Source organism: Orycteropus afer, unplaced genomic scaffold (genome assembly GCF_000298275.1).
Source record: "Orycteropus afer afer isolate SDZICR_OR568_19922 unplaced genomic scaffold, OryAfe1.0 scaffold00160, whole genome shotgun sequence".
In the NCBI taxonomy this organism is placed as follows: Eukaryota; Metazoa; Chordata; class Mammalia; order Tubulidentata; family Orycteropodidae; genus Orycteropus; species Orycteropus afer.
In genome coordinates this window covers 7,017,971-7,037,222 of record NW_006921747.1, presented here as the reverse complement: position 1 = coordinate 7,037,222, position 19,252 = coordinate 7,017,971, and the positions used below count along the sequence as shown (strand labels likewise).

Here is a 19,252-nt window from a genome sequence, read left to right as displayed (position 1 = left end):
ATGATTATAAAGTGATGAACACAGTTCCTGAAATCTAGAAGAGCTTTAGAACTGTTTATTATTATTTTTATTTATGTTATTCCTGTTACTGTCAAGTCCATTCTGAGTCATAGTGACCTTATAGGACAGAATAGAACTGCACCATAGGGTTTCCAAGGCTATAAATCCTTACAGAAGCAGACTGCCTCATTTTTCTTCCACAGAGCAGCTAGTGGGTTTGAACCACTGACCTTTCAGTTAACAGGTGAGTGCTTAACTGTTGTGTCACCAAGGTTCCTCATTCATTTTATTAATACTTTAATTTTATTAATTTTATTTATTACTGTTTTAATCATAGTACAAACACTTTCTAGCAGTATTACCCAAGGCAAGTTACAAAATTTTTTGGAATTTTTACCCATGAAATGTGAATACACAGAGCTTACCTCCAATGCTATATCACAAAGACTGAACGACAATATATGAAGCACATCCCACACGAGGTCTAGTACACATTCCATGCCAATAAATAGCAGCTTTTGTGGTTAGGTAGGGACTATGGTTATTTTGCAAACGGCAGACCTGAGCCAGCTCTATTCTATGCTCTGTGTACATACCTTCCAATCCTTTCATCAGTCTCACCAGAGTGGGTAGTACTATTATGTGTGTTTTCCACATGAGGAAACAGAGTCTGAGGATTGAGCAACTTATCAAAGGTCACAGAGCTAGTCTTCAGACCCACATCTCTCTGACGCCTAAGTCCACTCTCTCTCTCTCTTCCTCTAGGCTGTGTGGTGGTGGATGGGCTGCAGTCAGCATCTCCCCTGAACCCTCTAGTCCATTCTGGCTTATGGTGGCCCATGTGTGTCAGTGTAGAATTGTGCTCCATAAGGTTTTCAATGATTGAGTTTTTTCAGAAGTAGATCTCCTGGCCTTTCTTCCAAAGTGCCTCTAGATGGACTCAAACCACCAACCTTTCTAACTTGGGCAGGGTTTTGCTTTCTGCTAGTAAAAATCAGGCAGAGTAGCTGACCTCATCTTAAACGGAGGATCTGCAGGACCAGCCGTTCCTCTGCACATCACCTGGTTCAATAGCAAAGGAATCCAGATGCTTAGTTTTATCAAGACTTGCTCCTAAGAGGGACCAAGGAAGAGTTGAGAAAATGACTTATGAAGGACTCAGGAAAAAATGGTTTCAGTTAAATTTGGCAGAGACATATAAGTGCCAAAATGCATTTTGACCCCAAGGCCCACTAGATTTAAGCATTTTCTTCCTATTCTTCTTTTCGCCAGAGAATGACTCCTTTGTGTAGTCCAGGTTTCTAGATTCTTATGGTTGAGATAGGAAGGATTAATGTTGTGCAGACAGCTTTCCCATGGGGTCACCCCTCACATATTGACAGTCCTTTCAAAGACTTGGTTTAAAGACGTGATGTTGGAAGGAACAAGGCTCTTTATCCACCAAGGGACTAGCCTGAATGAGGCGATTTAAAGAAAGTCCTCCTTACCCTGCCAGCCCAAAATTCTGTATCTTGGACAGAAGCCAAACACCAGCAAGTGCTTTCCAGGAGAATTGCACCAAGATTAGTTTGCCTTTTGGGCACAATTTTCACAATATTAGGAACTTGGCACAAGGGAAGGACACTGACAAGCATCCCCATGTGTGCCTACCCAGAGAGATCACCACCTTCTCACCTGGCCACTCATTTATCCTCCTCCTACATCATACCCCCTTGAAAGGTGGAGAAAGTTTCTGTGTTGGAGACAATGGTGATAACAACTCTAGGACTTTGCTAAGCAATATTTCACTTGATCCTCATAACACTCCAGGGTAGGAGAAAAGGTAATTGGATATTATCTACACCTCATTATATAAGTAATAAAGCTGATGCCAAGGGGCAGGGGGAGAATAGACCAAAGTCACCCTCTGCAGGGTGGTGAATGATCTGTGTCCAGAATCTAAGTCTGACATTGCACTTTATCTTGTAGGGTGATGGTTAGGAGGATCAATCAGATTGCTTAGGTTCAGATCCTGGATCTGTGTGACTGTGGATCAATCACTTTACCTTCCCAAGCTCCCATTTCCACCACCCATCTGTCAGTTCATAGTACTGTAATGGCTTGTACACTGCTATGATGCCAGAAGCTTTGTCACCAGTGTTTCAAATACCAGGAGGGTCACCCATGGCTGACAGGACTTAGCAGAATTTCAGACTAAGGCAGACTAGCAAGAAAGGCCTGGAAATCTACTTCTGAAAATCAGCCAATGAAAACCCATGGATCACAACAGAATACTGTTTGACATAGTGCTGGAAGATGAGCCCCTTAAGTGGGAAGACACTCAACAATGGACTCCAGCATATCCATGATCATGAACATGGCACAAGACTGGGCAATATTTTGTTCTGTTGTACATGGGGTCACCATGAACCAGAGTTGACTTGACAAGTCTCCATTTGCTTATCCCTTAAATGAGTTTAATATTATTATTTAATATTGTGAATTAAAAGACTACTGTAAATAGGAAATGATATCTGCAGGTAAAGCACCCTGCACCAAGCCTGGCATAGAGCAAGTGTTCAATAAATTATGGCAGCTGCTGTCACTGTTGCTTCTGATGTCTAACGGTGGTGACAGAATAATAGTAATAATAGAGTAGCTGCAGCTATTGTTGTCACTCATGTTAAAATGTATTCCTGTGTTACACAGGGACTCCAGGAGAGTTTCTCCCCTTCCTGGAGGGAGTTGGCCAATATAAATGAGGAAAAAGTTTTCCCTAGAACAAGGAGAAGGTCAAAGGCAGAGGTGAGCTCAGTTTCACTATTTCCATCCAGAACTTCCCAGAGCATGCTCAGAGCCAGAAATTGGGCAAAAAGAAAAGAGCTTTATCAGCTGGGAGGCTCTCATCATCTAGGTCCAAAGTGGGCAGTGTGGCCTGGAGCAGATTGCCCAGTGGAGCTTGGCCCCCAACAGCTGACACCTCATTTGTGTCCCACTGATCTCTTTGGCACCTGCCACATAATCCAGCAGCATCTGACCCCAGGGAGCAGCTGTAACCCTGCAGAGCCCTGATCTACAGCCTCTGCCTGCATTCCAAAGTGAACTGAGTAAGGAGAGGGAGCTTATAGCACCATCAGTCTTCTAGGTCCCTCTGTGTTCACACCTGTCCCTCTCTTCCCTGCTTCACACTCAGTGCTTTTTTGTTCTTTCTGGATTCTCCATTTGACTCTAGAGGCTGTGTGTTCATTGCTTCCTGTTTGTCCTGTTCCACCCTTTGGCTCTCATTCTCTTATTTTGTAGTTCTCGTAACTCCCGTCCCTTCCCTCTTCCTCTCTCTCTTGTGGTCTCACACCCCATCTCCACTCTACCTCTCTTCTCCTTGTTTTTCCTTCATCTTCTGAAGCAGTCCCCAGGTGGTGCACATGGTTAACGTATGTGGTTGCTTCCTGAACCTTTGGAGGTTTGAGTCTACCCAGAGGTGACTCAGAAGAAAGGCCTGGTGATCTACTTCTGAAAAGCAGCACATGGAGTTGTCAGGAGTCATAGTCAGTGCTATGGCAACTGGTTTTTGTTTGTTTGTTTTCATGTTCCTGACATTGTATTAAGTATGTATGGGGCATGGAACCCCATGAAACATGGAGCTTTAGATGAGTATGTACCTAGTGCCAGGCACTGTTCTGTTCTAAGATTTTGACATATGTTCACTTATTTAATTCTCAAGATACCCCTCATTTTACAGTAGAGGATAATGAAGTGTAGAGAGCTTGAGTCAAAGTCACACAGCTAGGAGGTGGTAAAGCTGAGATTTGAATCCAGGGGCCAAGGTCATGAGCCTGACCTCTGTGTTCCACATTCTGCTGATGTGGAAAGACAGTTCCTCTAACACACCGCCCTCTGCTACTCTGACTCTGAATCTCACAATGTGCCTATTCTCTGCTTTAGAGTGTTTTTTACTGGCTCTCATGCTCTAACCAAAAACTCCTCTTATTTTAGGCTTCATTGCTTCCCTTTAGAAGCCTTCCCTAACCCCTAGTGTCAGATTTTGTCTGCTATCTTGCTCAATAATAACTTGTATAATACTAGTCTTTTTGGTACACCTTAGCTCCTTGAAAGCAAGGACCAGATCTATTTTATGCTCTGGGTCTAGCATGTACTTGGAAATATTTAGCACTCTGAATGAATGAATGAATGAGTATCCAGAATATTCTTTTCTTCAGCAGGTTAAAGATATGTTAATGTTTGATTTTATTCATTTTCTTCACGAGTATCCAATGATCACCTGCTATATATGAGGCCCTGTGAATGCTTCTTAAGCCAGCATTTCAGTAAAAAGTGGGCTTGCCTGATTCTCACTAGGTGAAAAGCTTTTGACCACATAGAAGGAAGATGGCATTGGTTTCAATTCCACCAGGAACTCTAGCCATAAAACCCTGTCCCACATAAGGAAACTTTAAAAGGCTGAATTTTGAATTGGCCATTGGCTCTTTTTCTCAAGTGACCCTGGCCAGTTGTCACCCCCAACTACAAGCAGTGAAGGCAGAATGAGGATGAGGGGCAGACCACACAATCAGTACACTTCTGCAGCCTTTGCTTCAACAACCCAGTCTAGGGGCCCCTGACTTTCTACCACAAAGCGCCAGCATTTCCTCCTAAGCTACAGGACTGAGAGACGGTGGTTTGGTGAGACCCTGGCTGATTTTTACAATGCTTTGTCAATAGTAGACACTGTGTACAGGAGTTTATGTACTTGTGTGTTTGCAGATATCAAAGGATACAGGTGCATGCTTCTAGTTTCAAATGTAATTGGATGAAGTAACACTATTGCATTTCTTTTTCTTTTTCTTTTTTTTAAATGTGGGTGGAGTTTCAGCACAGCTACAATGTCATATTGACTAGGTAAAACCAAATCAAACCAAACACACTGCCATTGAGTCGGATCCGACTCATAGCGACCCCTCCTTGGGTTTCTGAGGCAGTATCACTGCGGAAGTAGATTGCCCAACCTTCCTTCCAAGGAGTGACTGGTGAGTTTGAACCACCAGCCTTCTGGTTAGCAGTCAAATGCCTCGGGCACTATGCTACCAGAGCTCCTATTGACTAGGTAGGCACCAGATAAACCTGCGTATTATCAAAGCTTACATAGGGTGAGGACACATTAAAGTTTTGGTTGGCTAAAGTGGCTAAAATAGGAAGATGTGAAAAACTTTACGCAGAGACATGGGAATTTGAGGACACAGCTAAGTCCTCTGTCCATGAGCATCCCATGAATTCACATATATCTGTATTCATGGACACATGCCTATGTGATCACAGAAGTATAGATCAAAGGTGTAAGAGCCCTTAAGAGAAAATTTATCTGTCTCAGAACTTCCTAAATTTTTTGGTTTGAACCCCTCTTTTCAAATGGCATCTTGAAAAGAGGCCCCATGTGTAAAACATATAAAAAGCAGCACTTCTTTGATAGAAGAGCGAAGGTGGGAGCCTAGGACCCCCTCCCCCTAATCCAACTTCTAAAATGCCTTTAACCCAGAAACATAGTGGGAAAAATCAGTCATCCACCCAATGCCCTATTTTACTGATCAATAAACTAATGCCTGGAGAGCCAATTGTCCAAAGACAAACAGTTCACTGGGTTCAAATACAAGACTGAAATGTATGTGGTGGTCCCTAAAACTGTTTTCCTGACACTGTTTGTTGATGAACTAATACAGAATATACTACACTAAAGGATCAAAAAAAAAAAAAAAAGTCTTTGATCCACAAAATAAAAACTGAGAGGCCAAGAGGCAACAAGATTGAAGCTTGTGAGAAAAATCACAGAAAGTGTGAGCAAAGAGTTGTCTATTCCTTCATTCCTCAGGCTTCTGTTGAACATGCACCCTGCTCCAGGTACTGTGCTGTGGACACTGTGGAAGCCATGGTCCCAGCCCTCTAGAAGCCCCCAGCCTGGTAGAGTGGTTGGGAAAGATCACTGTAATCTCAAAGACACAGCTAGGGGAGACCTAAGAAGGACAGGAATAAATAGCTTTCTTGTTTACAACACCAGGACACAAAAGAACTGAGGAGGACAAAATATCAAGGCTCATTAAAACCTGCTAATTCCTTCTTCTTATGAAGAAGCATCCCCTCCCAAGCACCTCATTGCAGGGCAGGAGATAAATGACAGATTGATTAGACTGAAATTTATAAGGCAGGATATCACAGTGGCTGGGATTCAAGTTCTAACCAGTAATCAGTTCCGGTCAAGTCAATTCCAACACATGGTGACCCCATGTCAGAATAGAGCTATGCATAGAGTTTTCAGTGGCTGATGTTTAGAAGTGGATTGCCAGGTCTTTTTTCTGATGTGGCTTTGGCTGAATACAAATCTCCATTTTTTTTTTTTTTTTGTGGATAGCAGCTGAGTGTGTTAACCATTGGCACCACCCAAAAACTCCATGGAAACCCTTGAGTCTTGTTAATTGCTATGATTATGGTCTCTGTCCCTCACTAGCTATGCTATATTGGGCATAAGCTACTCTATCAGTTTAAGCCTCAGTTTTCTAATTTGCAAAACGGCAGTGATAATAGTTTCTACTGCATAAGCTTGTTAGGAGGATTAAAGGAGATAATATAAATAAACCACTGAGCACCGTGCCTAGTGCATAGTCCAAGCCTGATACATGGTAGGAACTATGGTTGTTCTTGCACTGTTATTTTAGCCAAAATCTGCCTCTCCAGGACATCTGCCCATTCATTGCATCTCTCCTGTCTTCCAGGGCCTCAGGGAACAAATCTTCCACCTCTTTCCCATGACAGTCCTTCTGAGATTCAAATTTGTCCTTCACTTACCCTTTTAGTCTTCTAGTCTTTTTAGGCTGATCATTGCCCCTTTTTTCAGGTGTTCTTCATGTAACAAGAGTTCAAACCTCACTTCCCTGTAACCATCCTCTCTAGGGATCTGTCATCTAAGAATCTGTCTGAAGGGTTAGGGAAGCCTGGCATGTTCAATTTGCGCCATTCAGAAAGATTGAAGTACAAGTTCTTTGATTTGTTCTAATCTGACCTCTTCTAGATCTCAAGGGGATGAGGTGGAAGGAGAGCTCGTTCCTGTGCCCCAGAACTCATTTAACAAACTTCCTTCCTGCTCCCTCTCCCTAACATTGTGGATACTCCTACTTCCTTCTGTGTCAGCACAAGAAAGCTAGTGACGGCTGAACAGCTTGTACGTGGCCTCTTGAAAGAATCCCAGAGAAAAGGAAATCCAACTTTGAAGATAAAACTTTTCATCCTTTGAAAGCTATGTCCCTGTACGCGTGTCTCAAGTTCTCTCCATTTTCTTGCCTGGCTCAGACACCAGATTTGAAACAGATCTACTAACATCTAAACTGTTTTGACCTAATAATAATGATGATGGTGAACATGATGATAATAATAACAGCTAGCATTCATTAAGAATTTGCTATGTGCCAGACACAGTCCTAAGTGCTTAAATGCATTCATTCTTTTAAAACTTAAAACAACTCTCTGATGTATGCGCTATTACATCTGTGTTTCATAGAGCAAAGAACTAAGCCTTGGAGAGGTTAAATAACCAGAAAGCACACATAATCGGTTCTTTTGTTTCCAGATGCACGTGATAATTAGTAGTCCTAATGATGGCCCAGAGCCTCTTCATGATCCTTGAAGCATTTTCCAAATCTTCACAGCAAGATGAAAGTATGCCTTATGTAGTTTAGTTATAGTGTTAAGAATCTTTTAAGGATATCATAATTATTTGAAATTCCTTTCTTTTCTAGTCCTTTTAAAATTAAAATTGACACATGATAGATGAAGTGTATTAATTAATTTACTTAGCTGAGTACTTTCACTCCCATTCTAGTCAAGTGGTGGTTCAGCATTGCACTGTTTCCTAAAGTGGGTAGATAGAGGACCCAAGTTCTAATCCCAACTAGTCTTACAACCAGCCATAGGCCCTTAGGTCCCTGTTCCCCAACCTGGGCCTCAGTATCCCTATTATGTTGTCATTGTCGTTGTTAGGTACCATTCAGTTGGTGCCGACTCCTAGCGAACCTACATACAACAGAACAAAACACTGCATGTTTGTGCATCATCCTCATCCTTGCTATGCCTGAGGCCATCTTTGCAGCAATTGTGTCAATCCATCTTGTTGAGGGACTTCCCCTTTTTCACTGACCCTCCACTTTACCAAGCATGATATCCTTCTCCAGGGAATGGTCCCTTCTGACAACATGACCAAAGTAGGTGAGACAAAGTCTGGCCATTCTTGCTTCTAAGGAGCATTCCAGCTGCACTTCTTCCAGGACAGACTTGTTAGTTCTTCTGGCACTCCATTGTACTTTCAGTATTCTTCCCCAACACCACAGCTCAAACAAATTCTTCTTCAGTCTTCCTTATTCACTGTCCAGATTCCACATGCATCTGAGGCAATTGAAAACACCATGGCTTGGGTTAGGCACACCTTAGCTTTCAAAGAGACATCTTTACTCTTCAGGCCTTCAAAGAGGTCTTTTGCAGCAGTTTTGCCCAGTGTAATACGTCATCTGATTTCTTAACTGCTGCTTCCACTGGTGTTGATTGTGGATCCAAGTAATATGAAATCTTTGACAACTTCAATCTTTTGTCCATTTATCATGATGTTGCTTATTACTCCAGTTGTGAGGATTTTCCTTTTCTTTATGTTGAGGTGTAATCCATACTGCAGACTATGTCTTTAATCTTCCTTAGTAAGTGCTTCAAGTCACCCTCATTTTCAACAAGCAAGGTTGCTGTCGTCTGCATGTTGCAGGTTGTTAATGAGTCTTCTTCCAATCCTGATGCCACATTCTTCATCATCTATTCCATAGCACTATTACAAAGTTAATATATTTGCATTGTGAAAAAGTTAAAATATTGCAGAAAGGTATAAAATGAAAAGCAAGCTGCCTGCTCTCTCCTTTTCAGTGTTTCATTATTCTGGTAGTTTCCTCTCCACCTCTACATAAAATTTCACATCTCTTTCTCTTGCTTTATCAACTTTAATCCTATCTGTGACTCCCCATTAGAAAAATGATGACTCTTCTCATCCTACTCTCACAAACTCTCCTCATTGCCACTGCTCAGTGTTTGCCAGTTATGCTAATTTGTAATTCTTCTGATGATAACCTTTGTAATTTTAGTATATTGAACACTGATATTTGATTTACCAGCATTATTGTTGTCATCTAGTTCTGGAGAATTAATTCTGACTCACAGAAACCCCCTGTGTTACAGAGTAGAACTGTCTCTTATGTTTTCCCTGGCTATAATCTTTATGGGAGCAGATCACTAGGCAATTCTTCCAAGGTGCTGCTAGGTAGGTCCAAACCAGCAAACTTTCAGTTACCAGCTGTGGTACTTAAATTTGTATGTCAATTTGGCTGGGCCTGGTTGAATGGCTGGGCAGCTGGTGGTAGTTATACCCCATAATAAGACTGGCAATCAACTCCAAAGTGGGATCTACGACAAGCAGCTGAGTAGCTGTCTTTGGGATGTGGTCTGCTTCCTGTATATAAGGAGAAGTCTTGGGGATAGTCTCTAGCTTATGGCACGCGTGGACCCTACATGTAGCCATGTCATTGTTTATCAGACTTCCATGCTCTGCCAACCTTGGGACTTACAATGGACTTAAATTAATGGCCTGCCGTTTGGTTTGGTAACAATGGGACTGTGCCTTTTTACTTGTCAACCTTGAACTTCCCTGCCTCAGCAGCCAGCAGCTGTCTGAGTGAAGAAACACCTCTAGCTCCAGTGGGCTGGGAGCAGGAGGCAGAGCTGGACCCCAAGGTTGAGGGGCTTTCACCCAGCCCCTAGAGTCTGGCACTTTGAACTTGGACTTAAAGCCTCCAAACTGTAAGAGAATAAACTATTTGTTGAGGCCATCCCATTTGTGGTATATTCTTGTCGTAGTGGCACTAAGTAACCAGAACACCAGCCAAGCACAAAGTGTTTGCACCACCCAAGGCCTTTTTACAGCCACATTGGAGATTTGGAAAAGTACAGATTTCCAGTTTCCACTCCAGGGCTACTGGTCCTCCTTTTGGGCAGCTATTTTGCAGAAACTCCCCAAAATATTTTGGTGTGCCAGTGAGGTTACAGACCACTGCTCTGAGAGCTTGCAGTACACTAGCCCACTCATTTTCACTTGAATGGAGATGGCAAGAAGAGTATCCTCTCACATGATCCATTCATGAGTCACACACAGGACAGCATGAAGGGCCACAGAGATGCCAAAGAAGCAGACAGGAGTATAATGAGCTAACAGCACCAGGAGCTCACCCATCATAAAGCCTCATTTTAGATGAGAAACAGACACTCTGCAAAGAGCAGCATCTGGCTGTAGGAACAGTGGGAGGAGTCTGGGTTGGGGAGATCTGGGTTCTCATGCTGAATAACTTAAAAAGACAGTATCATGTAGGTTAATTTCATTTTCATTCAACATTCACAGTATACAGAGCAATGGATTCAGTATTGAGGACATGTTATACATGTTATACAATAAGCTAAACAGCTCAAAGATATCAGTGACAATCAAACTTCAAGTTTAAATCTTTAATAGAATATAATTAGCAATGATGCATTCTTATATAATATTATATAGTTAATAGTACAAGTAAAGCATATTTTGAAAAATGTACTAATTACCAAGAACTACCCTCCAACGTTTTTTTTTATAAAAAAAAATTAGAAAATAACTTAATAAAAGCTTGTTTAATGAGAAAGCTCAGGAGACTAGCATGAGTGAGTTGATGTTCACTGTTAATACTTCAGACTGTATTCATTAAAATAAATAAATAAGACTGCAATAATAAAAATAAAAAATAATAATAAATAAAAAACATTTATTTCCCCTTTTTAGTTCCCCTTTCCATATTGGCAGAATCTGTTTTCCTGCATTACAGAGAAATCAAGTCTAATAATAATAAGAGACCAATTTAGTGATTAAGGGGATAATAAAAGATTATCATTGCCAGCATGAAATCTTAAATTTAAAAAAAGCAAAAAATCATTGCTGTCAAGTCAGTTCCAACTCATACAGCAACTCTAAAAGACAGAGTGGAACTGCCTTATAGTATTTCCAAGGCTACAATCTTCACAGAAGCAGACTGCCACATTGTTCTCCCATTCCGTGGCTGGTGGTTTCAAACCACTACTCTTTTGGTTGGTTAGTGGCTGAACATTTAACCACTGTACCACCAGGGCTCCTGAAATCTTAGATAGGAGGGAACATATCAGCTATTATTTGAACACATATTGACCTCAAGTTATTCCTTTTTTTTTTTTTCCTTTATTGAACACCACAAATATGCACTTGTTTTACCATTATTTTTTGTCCACTCCTCAGGGGAGCAGAGGAGTTCCACTGAAGGGTCCCATTAGTTTGATTTTATATAACTGCAGTTTGGCTCCACTAACCTTGTAGTCAGACATTCTGGTGATGGATTTGAGTGGTTTTATGTTTAAACAAATTCTGCCATTTCTTTTGGCCTCTATTATGTTTGAGATGAAGGCAGTCAGTACAGAATACCTAGGAGATTGTTACAGATTTTCAAGTGACAGAATTTGTCTGCAGGAGATAATTTCCATTTCTTTCTCTCATTAGTTATTTTATGAACAAGATGTTCTTTTTAAAGTCTGTAAAAAATATGGGAAATCTCTCACTGTATATTAGCTTTTAACCAATGATGGGATGGCAGTGCTGTTAGGTGATAGAATATCTTGCAACACATGTTGGGTAAACCAAAAAATAAAAAAATACCTGTTGCCAATGAGTTGACTCCAATTCATGATGACCCTTGGATAAGAGTTCAGGAAATGTTTAAAATAAATCAAGAAGTGACTCTCAACTGGTTAAGTTTTCAATTTTAAATTCCTTCCCAGGGGAGCAGAAGAGTTCTGTTGGAGGGTTCTTTTGTTACTGCTGTTAAGAAACATAAACATAATTTTAAATTTCTATTCTTCAAAGCTACCCACTTGTATTTTTGTTATGATAGCACTAGGTAACTAACACAGGACCCAAAGAAACATTTCCACTTGAACTCTTGATGAAATATCTGCTTTTGGGCAAACCCAAATCAAGATCCAATACTGTGTCTAGTCAGTTCTACCCAGTATCCTGTTAAAGTCTCTCTAGAGTATGTGCCACCATTTGAAATTCTCTGGGTCAGTCATTGGTTCCCTTGTCAATTGTCTACAGCCACTCTCCTCTCATTGGAATGTTAGGTCCAAGAGGATAGAGACCTTTTCTGCCTTTTCATTAATGTGTCTATGACCTTTTCTGCCTTTTCATTAATGTGTCCACAGCACCAGAACAATGCCCAGCACACAGCAAGGGTTTACAACATACGTGCTGAGTGAATGAATAAAACCCAGAGCCTTTCCTCAAGTAATAATGCCAACTAACCAAGGAGACTATGAGCAGCAGGCAACAAATGACAGTGGATTATTTTTTTGATTGAAAAAAGAATCTCAGAGTTTTAAATATTTTTTTAGATTAACTGGTCCAGCAGTCACCATTTATATACATTCACAGAGGTTAACTGATTTGCACAAGGGTGTCAACAAGGTGTTGGGAGAGGTTAAGTCAGAATTAGACCTCCTATCCAATATGCAATGTCCCTGGGAAGTGCGAATGGCTTGCATTTGAGTACTAACCAAAAAGATAGCAGTTCAAACCCATCTAACAACACTATGGAAGAAAGGTCTAGCAGTCTGCTTCCAAGAAAACCCTGTGGAGCACAGCTCTACTCTATAACACGTGTAAAGGAAATGACAACAGCAAAAATGCTACTTCATTTGCATTATGACTTGATCCAAAAAACCTTTTGAGAGTTTTGAGGTTTGTTGTTGTTGTTGTTAGGTGTTGTCGTGTCATCTCCAACCCATAGTGACCCTATGTACAATAGAGTAAAACACTGCCCAGTCCTGTGCCAGCCTCACAATCCTTGCCATACCTGAGCTAGGTGTTGCAGCCACTGTGTCAATCCATCTTGGAGAAGGCCTTTCTCTTTTTCACTGACCCTCCAGTTTACCAAGCATGATATCCTTCTCCAGGGAATGGTCCCTTCTGACATGACCAAAGTAGATAAGACAAAGTCTGGCCTTTTTCACTTCCAAGGAGAGTTCCGGCTAAACTTCTTCCGAGACAGATTTGTTAGTTCTTTTAGCAGTTCATGGTACTTTCAGTAGTTTTGAAGTTACTGCCATTTAAAAGTGAAAACTTAACCAGTCAAGTGTCACTTCTCAATTTATTTTAAACATTTCCTGAACTCTATCTAAGTGTCATCATGAATTGGAATTAACCATCCAAAGGAGAGGATTCTGGGGAATCATCTACTAACTGCCTATCTGGTTGAAGACTTCTTTTGAGCATACAGTACTAAGTACTTGCCTCATCTGGCTTACCCTGAACACGGTCAGAGTAATAGTTGTTTGTAGTTTGGATTTAATGGGAAGTTGTTGTTAGATGCCGTCCTATAGATTCCAACTAATAGCACCTCTTTGTACAACGGAACAAAATATTGCTCGGTTCTGCCCCATCATCACAATCATTACTATGTTTGAGCCCATTGCTGAGGCCACTGCGTCAATCCATCTTGTTGAGAGTCTTCCTCTTTTTCATTGACTTTGACTCCCCTACCTTACCAAACATGATGTCCTTCTCCTGATGACATGTCCAAAGTATATGAGACAAAGTCTCACCATCCTCACTTCAAAAGAGCATCCTGGCTGTACTTCTTCAAGACAGATTTGTTCATTCTTTCGGCAGTCCATGCTATATTCAATATTCTTTGCCAACACCATGATTCAAATGCATCAATTCTTTGGTCTTCCTTATTCACTGTGCAGTTTTTGCATACATATGAAATGAGTGAAAATAACTTCGGTCAGGCACACCTTAGTTTCCAGAGTAACATCCTTGCTCTTCAACACTTTAAAGAGATCTTTTGTAGCAGATTTACCTAATGCAATACATTGAAATGAAATCCTTGACAACTTCATTTTTTTCTTTATCATAATGTTGCTTATTGGTCCATTTGTGAGGATTTTTGTTTTCTTTATGTTGAGGTGTAATCCACACTGAAGGCTGTAATCTTCAATGTACATCAGTAAGTGTTTTAAGTCTTCTTTACTTTCAGCAAGCAAGGTTGTGTCATCTGCACATCACAGGTTGTTAATGAGTCTTCCTCCAATCCTGATGTCACATTCTTCTTCATATAGTCCAGTTTCTCAGATTATTTGCTCAGCATACAGATTGAATAAGTATGGTGAAAGGATACAACCCTGATGTACAATTTTCCTGATTATAAATCACATAGTATCCCCTTGTTATGTTTGAATGACTATCTCTTGGTCCATGTGCAGGTTCCACATGAGCACAATTAAGTGTTCTGGAATTCCCATTCTTCAATATTATCCATAATTCCTTTGTGTAGTCAATAAAATATTAGTAAACATCTTTCTGGTATTCTCTGCTTTCAGCTAAGATCCATGTGATATGAGCAATGATATCCCTTGTTTCATGTCCTTTTCTGAATCTGACTTGAAGTATCAGTGTATACAGGAAAGAAGAAATGGCTCAGCATTGGCCGTGTCTACCACAGAACCAAAATAATTTCTTTAGACGGGGGATTAGGAAGACCTCTTTGAAGAGATGACATTTTAGCTAAACTCTGAAAGATGAAAAGGAGCCAGCCAAGGAAAGGACATTTCTACAGAGAAAATATCAAGGACAAAGACCCTGAGTGAGAGTGAGTGAGCATGGCTTGTTTATAAGGAAGAAACAATAAAGAATCACAGAACTTAAGAGGAATGGAGATAGAGGGAGCCTGTCTTTGATTCAAGTCCAATTTTTAGAGAAGGAAACTCAGTTGTTGAGAAATTAAGGGGCTGCCCCAGAGTGTGATAAAGATGCTGAGGCAGAGCTGACACCAGGGCTCAGGTCTCTTGGCTACCAGTCCAGGCTTTCTCCATCCACCAGTCTGCTTACCTTGCTCATTTTACCATTTCAGTTGCTGGAATCTAGCAGTTTCCTCATGGATCCCAAAGGGTACTGATTTTATTATCCTTGCTCAAATGCTTGCACTGTATTCCCATTTATACCTAAATAAATAAATAAATAAAAAATAACATAAGGCTCCAGTGTTCTGGCCTGGAGTTACTTACTGGTCCACCCTTATTTCCCATCTTCTCCCCCTCACTCACTGTGTTCAACCATACCACCCTCCTTATTGTTTCTGGAACATGCCAAGAATCTTCATATCTCTGGGCCTTTGTTCATAGTGCTTTTTTCCAAATATCTCTGAGGGTCAATCACAGAGCCTTACTTCACTCAAGTGCCTATACAAATACCTCCTCCTCAAGGAGACCCACCCTGATTATCCACTCCAAAGTATGACCTCTCACCTCCCTATCTTCTTATTCCATTTCATCTTTCTTCATGGAACTCATTGTTTATTTGTCATATATTATACTCTACTATACTAAACTATAAGGAGCTGTGGTGGCATAGTGGGTAAGGTATTTGGTTGCTAACCAGAATGCCAGAAGTTCAAACCCACCAACTGCTACCTGGAAGTAAGCAGAGGTAATCTACTTCCATAAAGATTTACAGCCTTGGAAAGCCAATGGGGGTTGCTATTAGTCAGAAGTGACTTGATGGCAGTGAGTTTTGTTTGTTTGTTTGTTTTTTAATACCAAACTTTACAAAGTACATATTTATTTGTTTATGTTATTTACTTATTTTCTTGGTCTGTTATCCCTACTAGAAGATAAGCTCCATAAGAGAACTTAACTTGTTTTGTTCACTATTAGAATAGTGCCCTGTTGTTGTTGTTGTTGTTAAGTGCCGTCGAGTCATTTCCAACTCATAGCGACCCCATGCACAGCAGAACAAAACACTGCCCGATCCCGCGCCAGCCCCACAATCCATGCTATACTCGAGTCCATCATCGCAGCCACCGTATCAATCCATCTCCCTGAAGGCCTCCGCCTCTTTCGTCGACCCTCCACCCTACCAAGCATGACATCCTTCTCCAGGGAATGGTCCCTTCTTACAACATGACCAAAATAGGTGAGACGAAGTCTGGCCATTCTTGCTTCCAAGGAGCATTCTGGCTGCACTTCCTCCAGGACAGATCTGTTAGTTCTTTTAGCAGTCCATGGTACTTTTAGCATTCTTCGTGCGCACCACAACTCAAAAGCATCAACTCTTCTTCGGTCTTCCCTATTCATTGTCCAGCTCTCACATGCATACCAGGCAATTGGAAATATAATGGCTTGTGTCAGGCGCACCTTAGTCCTCAAGGAGATATCCTTGCTCCTCAGCACTTGAAACAGTTCCTTCGCAGTTGACTTTCCCAATGCTACACATCGTCTAATGTCCTGACTGCTGCTTCCGTTGGCATTGATTGTAGAAGCAAGCAACGTGAATTCCTTGACAACCTCAATCTTCTCTCCATTTATTGTGATGCTGTTCATTGGTCCAGTTGTGAGGATTTTTGTTTTTTTTATGTTGAGATGTAATCCATACTGCAGACTGTATTCTTCAACCTTCATCAGTAGGTGCCTTAAGTCATCCTCACTTTCAGCAAGCAAAGTTGTATCGTCTGCATATCTCAGGTTGTTAATGATTCTTCCTCCAATCCTGATACCACGTTTTTCTTCATATAGTCCAGCTTCTCGGATTATTTGCTCAGCATATAGATAAGTGTGGAGAAAGAATACAACCCTGACTCACTCCCTTCTTGATTTTAAACCATGTAGTGTCCCCTTGTTCTGTTCGAACGACAGCCTCCTGGTCAAGGTACAGATTCCTCATGAGTACAATCAAGTGCTCGGGAATTCCCATTCTTCTCAATGTTATCCATAATTTGTCATGATCCACACAATCAAATGCCTTTGCATAGTCAATAAAACACAAGGAAACATCTTTCTGGTATTCTTTGCCTTGAGCCAAGATCCATCTCACAACAGCTATGATATCCCTTGTTCCACGTCCTCTTCTGAATCCAGCTTGAACCTCTGGAAGTTCTCTATCAATATACTGCTGCAAACGTTTCTGAATTATCTTCAGTAAGATCTTACTTGCATGTGATATTAATGATATTGTTCTATAATTTCTACATTCTGTGGGATCACCTTTCTTTGGAATGGGCACAAATATGGATCTCTTCCAGTCAGTTGGCCAGGTAGCTGTCCTCCAAATCTCTTGGCATAACTGAGTGAGTGCCTCCAATGGGGCATCTGTTTGCTGAAATATCTCAATCGGTATGCCATCAATTCCCGGAGTCTTGTTCTTCGCCAGTTCTTTCATTGCAGCTTTGACTTCTTCCTTCATTACCATTGGTTCTAGATCATATGCCACTTCTTGAAATGGATGAAGATTGATCAGTTCTTTTTGGTACAGTGACTCTGTGTATTCCTGCCATCTTTTCTTGATGTTTCCTGCATCATTCAATATTTTGCCCATAGAATCTCTCAATATTGCAACTCGAGGCTTAAATTTTTTCTTCAATAGTGCCCTATAGGTTCTCAAATATGTTTGTTGAATGATTAGAGGCTGAGTGAATGAGTCAGCTACTTACAGAAGACCTTAGTTCTGATCCCTTCTCTACTGATAACTCACTGAATGACTGTGTACAAGTCGATTCTGTCACTCTGTCTGTTTCTTTATCTGGCAAATAGACATAATAATTTCTACTTTATATAGTTTAAAGTGAAATGAGGCCACAAGTATGGAATTACTGTGAATTACTGAACATTCTATACAAATTCAAGAATTCCTTTTTAAGTAGAAGGCTTCCTGAGTTTGAATGAACTTCACCAAATGGAGAGGAGAGTTTCATTCCCAGTAAAGAATTATCATGGGTTTTAGAACTGATCAGACCTCATCAGGTAGAGAAGAACTAGTCTATCATATGTGAAAACATTCATGGAGAGGAATGGAGACCTAGATCACAATCCAGCTTCTGCCACAAACTTCCTGGTGACCTGGGAGAAGTTGTAGGAACTTTCTCCTCACGGACTATAGATTCTTGTTTTCTCAAAAGGACTGGGAGGGGCTAGAGTGTAGATGAGACATATCCCTCTACATACACATTTTCTTTTTTCCATATGTCCCTGTCATCATAATTACGCCAACCAAACCAAAACCAAACTCACCACCATTGAGTCAGATCCAACTCATAGCAACCCCTCCTTGGATTTCCCAGGTGGTATCTCTACAGAAGTAGATTGCCCAACCTTCCTTCTGAGGAGTGGCTGGTGGGTTTGAACCACCAGAGTTCCTCAGCCACAATTTATTGATCACATAGTTTGCACCACACATTTTACACAAATCACTGTGTTGAATCTTCTCCACAACCCTCTGAGCTCCAGCATACAAACAAGAAACACATTAGGTGACTGAGTCCAAGGTTGAAGAACTAGTGGCTTGTGAGTAGTGAGCCAGGCATGATGGTTGGCTTCAGAGCAAACACTCAGCAATAGAGCTAATTTTGTGCACAAAGTGATCATGGATTCAGAAGAAAGGGAGTCACAACTGTCTCTCAGTTAAGTCATATCCACCTGTGGAACAAGATGGAAAGCCCTATGATTCTGTAACATATTTAAAGTTCATTTTTCCAGGCAGCATGTTCTTACTTCTACCCTCTCTCCCTCCACAGGGCTTTATGGACATTGACCTAAACAAGTTCAAGGAGAGTGGAGCAAATGTGACAGGTTTCCAGTTGGTGAACTACACAGACACCATCCCAGCCAAGATCATGCAGCAGTGGAAGAACAGTGATGCTCGAGACCACACCCGAGTGGACTGGAAGAGGCCTAAGGTGAGCAGGCAGCCCAGGACCCACCTGCCATCCAGGGATAGGCTTTCTAAGAAGAAAGAGCTTTGGAAAACGTATCCTTAACAATTAAGGTTAGGCTGCAAAAGTCAGACAATCCGGCATGAGAATGATTTTAACAAGATAGCCATTTTTTCTCCCATGTAAACAAAATTCAGAGATCAGCAGTCTAGGTCCTGTATAATGGCTCTAAAATCATCAAACACCCAGGATTCTACTATTTTTTGTTCTCCCATTGTGGCAGTTAAGTTTGTGTGTCAACTTGGCTGGCCCTGATTGAGTGGCTGGGCAGCTGGATGTAGTATTCCCCATGAAGGGACTGGTAATCAACTTCATGGTGGAATCTACTGTGAGCAGCTGAGTAGCTGCCTTAAGGGTTTGGTCTACTTCCTATATATAAGGAGAAGCATTGG

General features: G+C 41.1%; 1 protein-coding gene across 1 annotated transcript in view; it reads left to right on the top strand.

Moving 5' to 3' along the window:
- GRIA1 (glutamate ionotropic receptor AMPA type subunit 1) overlaps nt 1–19,252 on the top strand; it is a 515,315-nt gene that overhangs the window by 315,290 nt on the left and 180,773 nt on the right. The window contains exon 6 of the mRNA XM_007946426.2: nt 18,663–18,824. Coding sequence (XP_007944617.1) covers nt 18,663–18,824 — 162 coding nt within the window. The remainder of the gene's footprint in view (nt 1–18,662; nt 18,825–19,252) is intronic.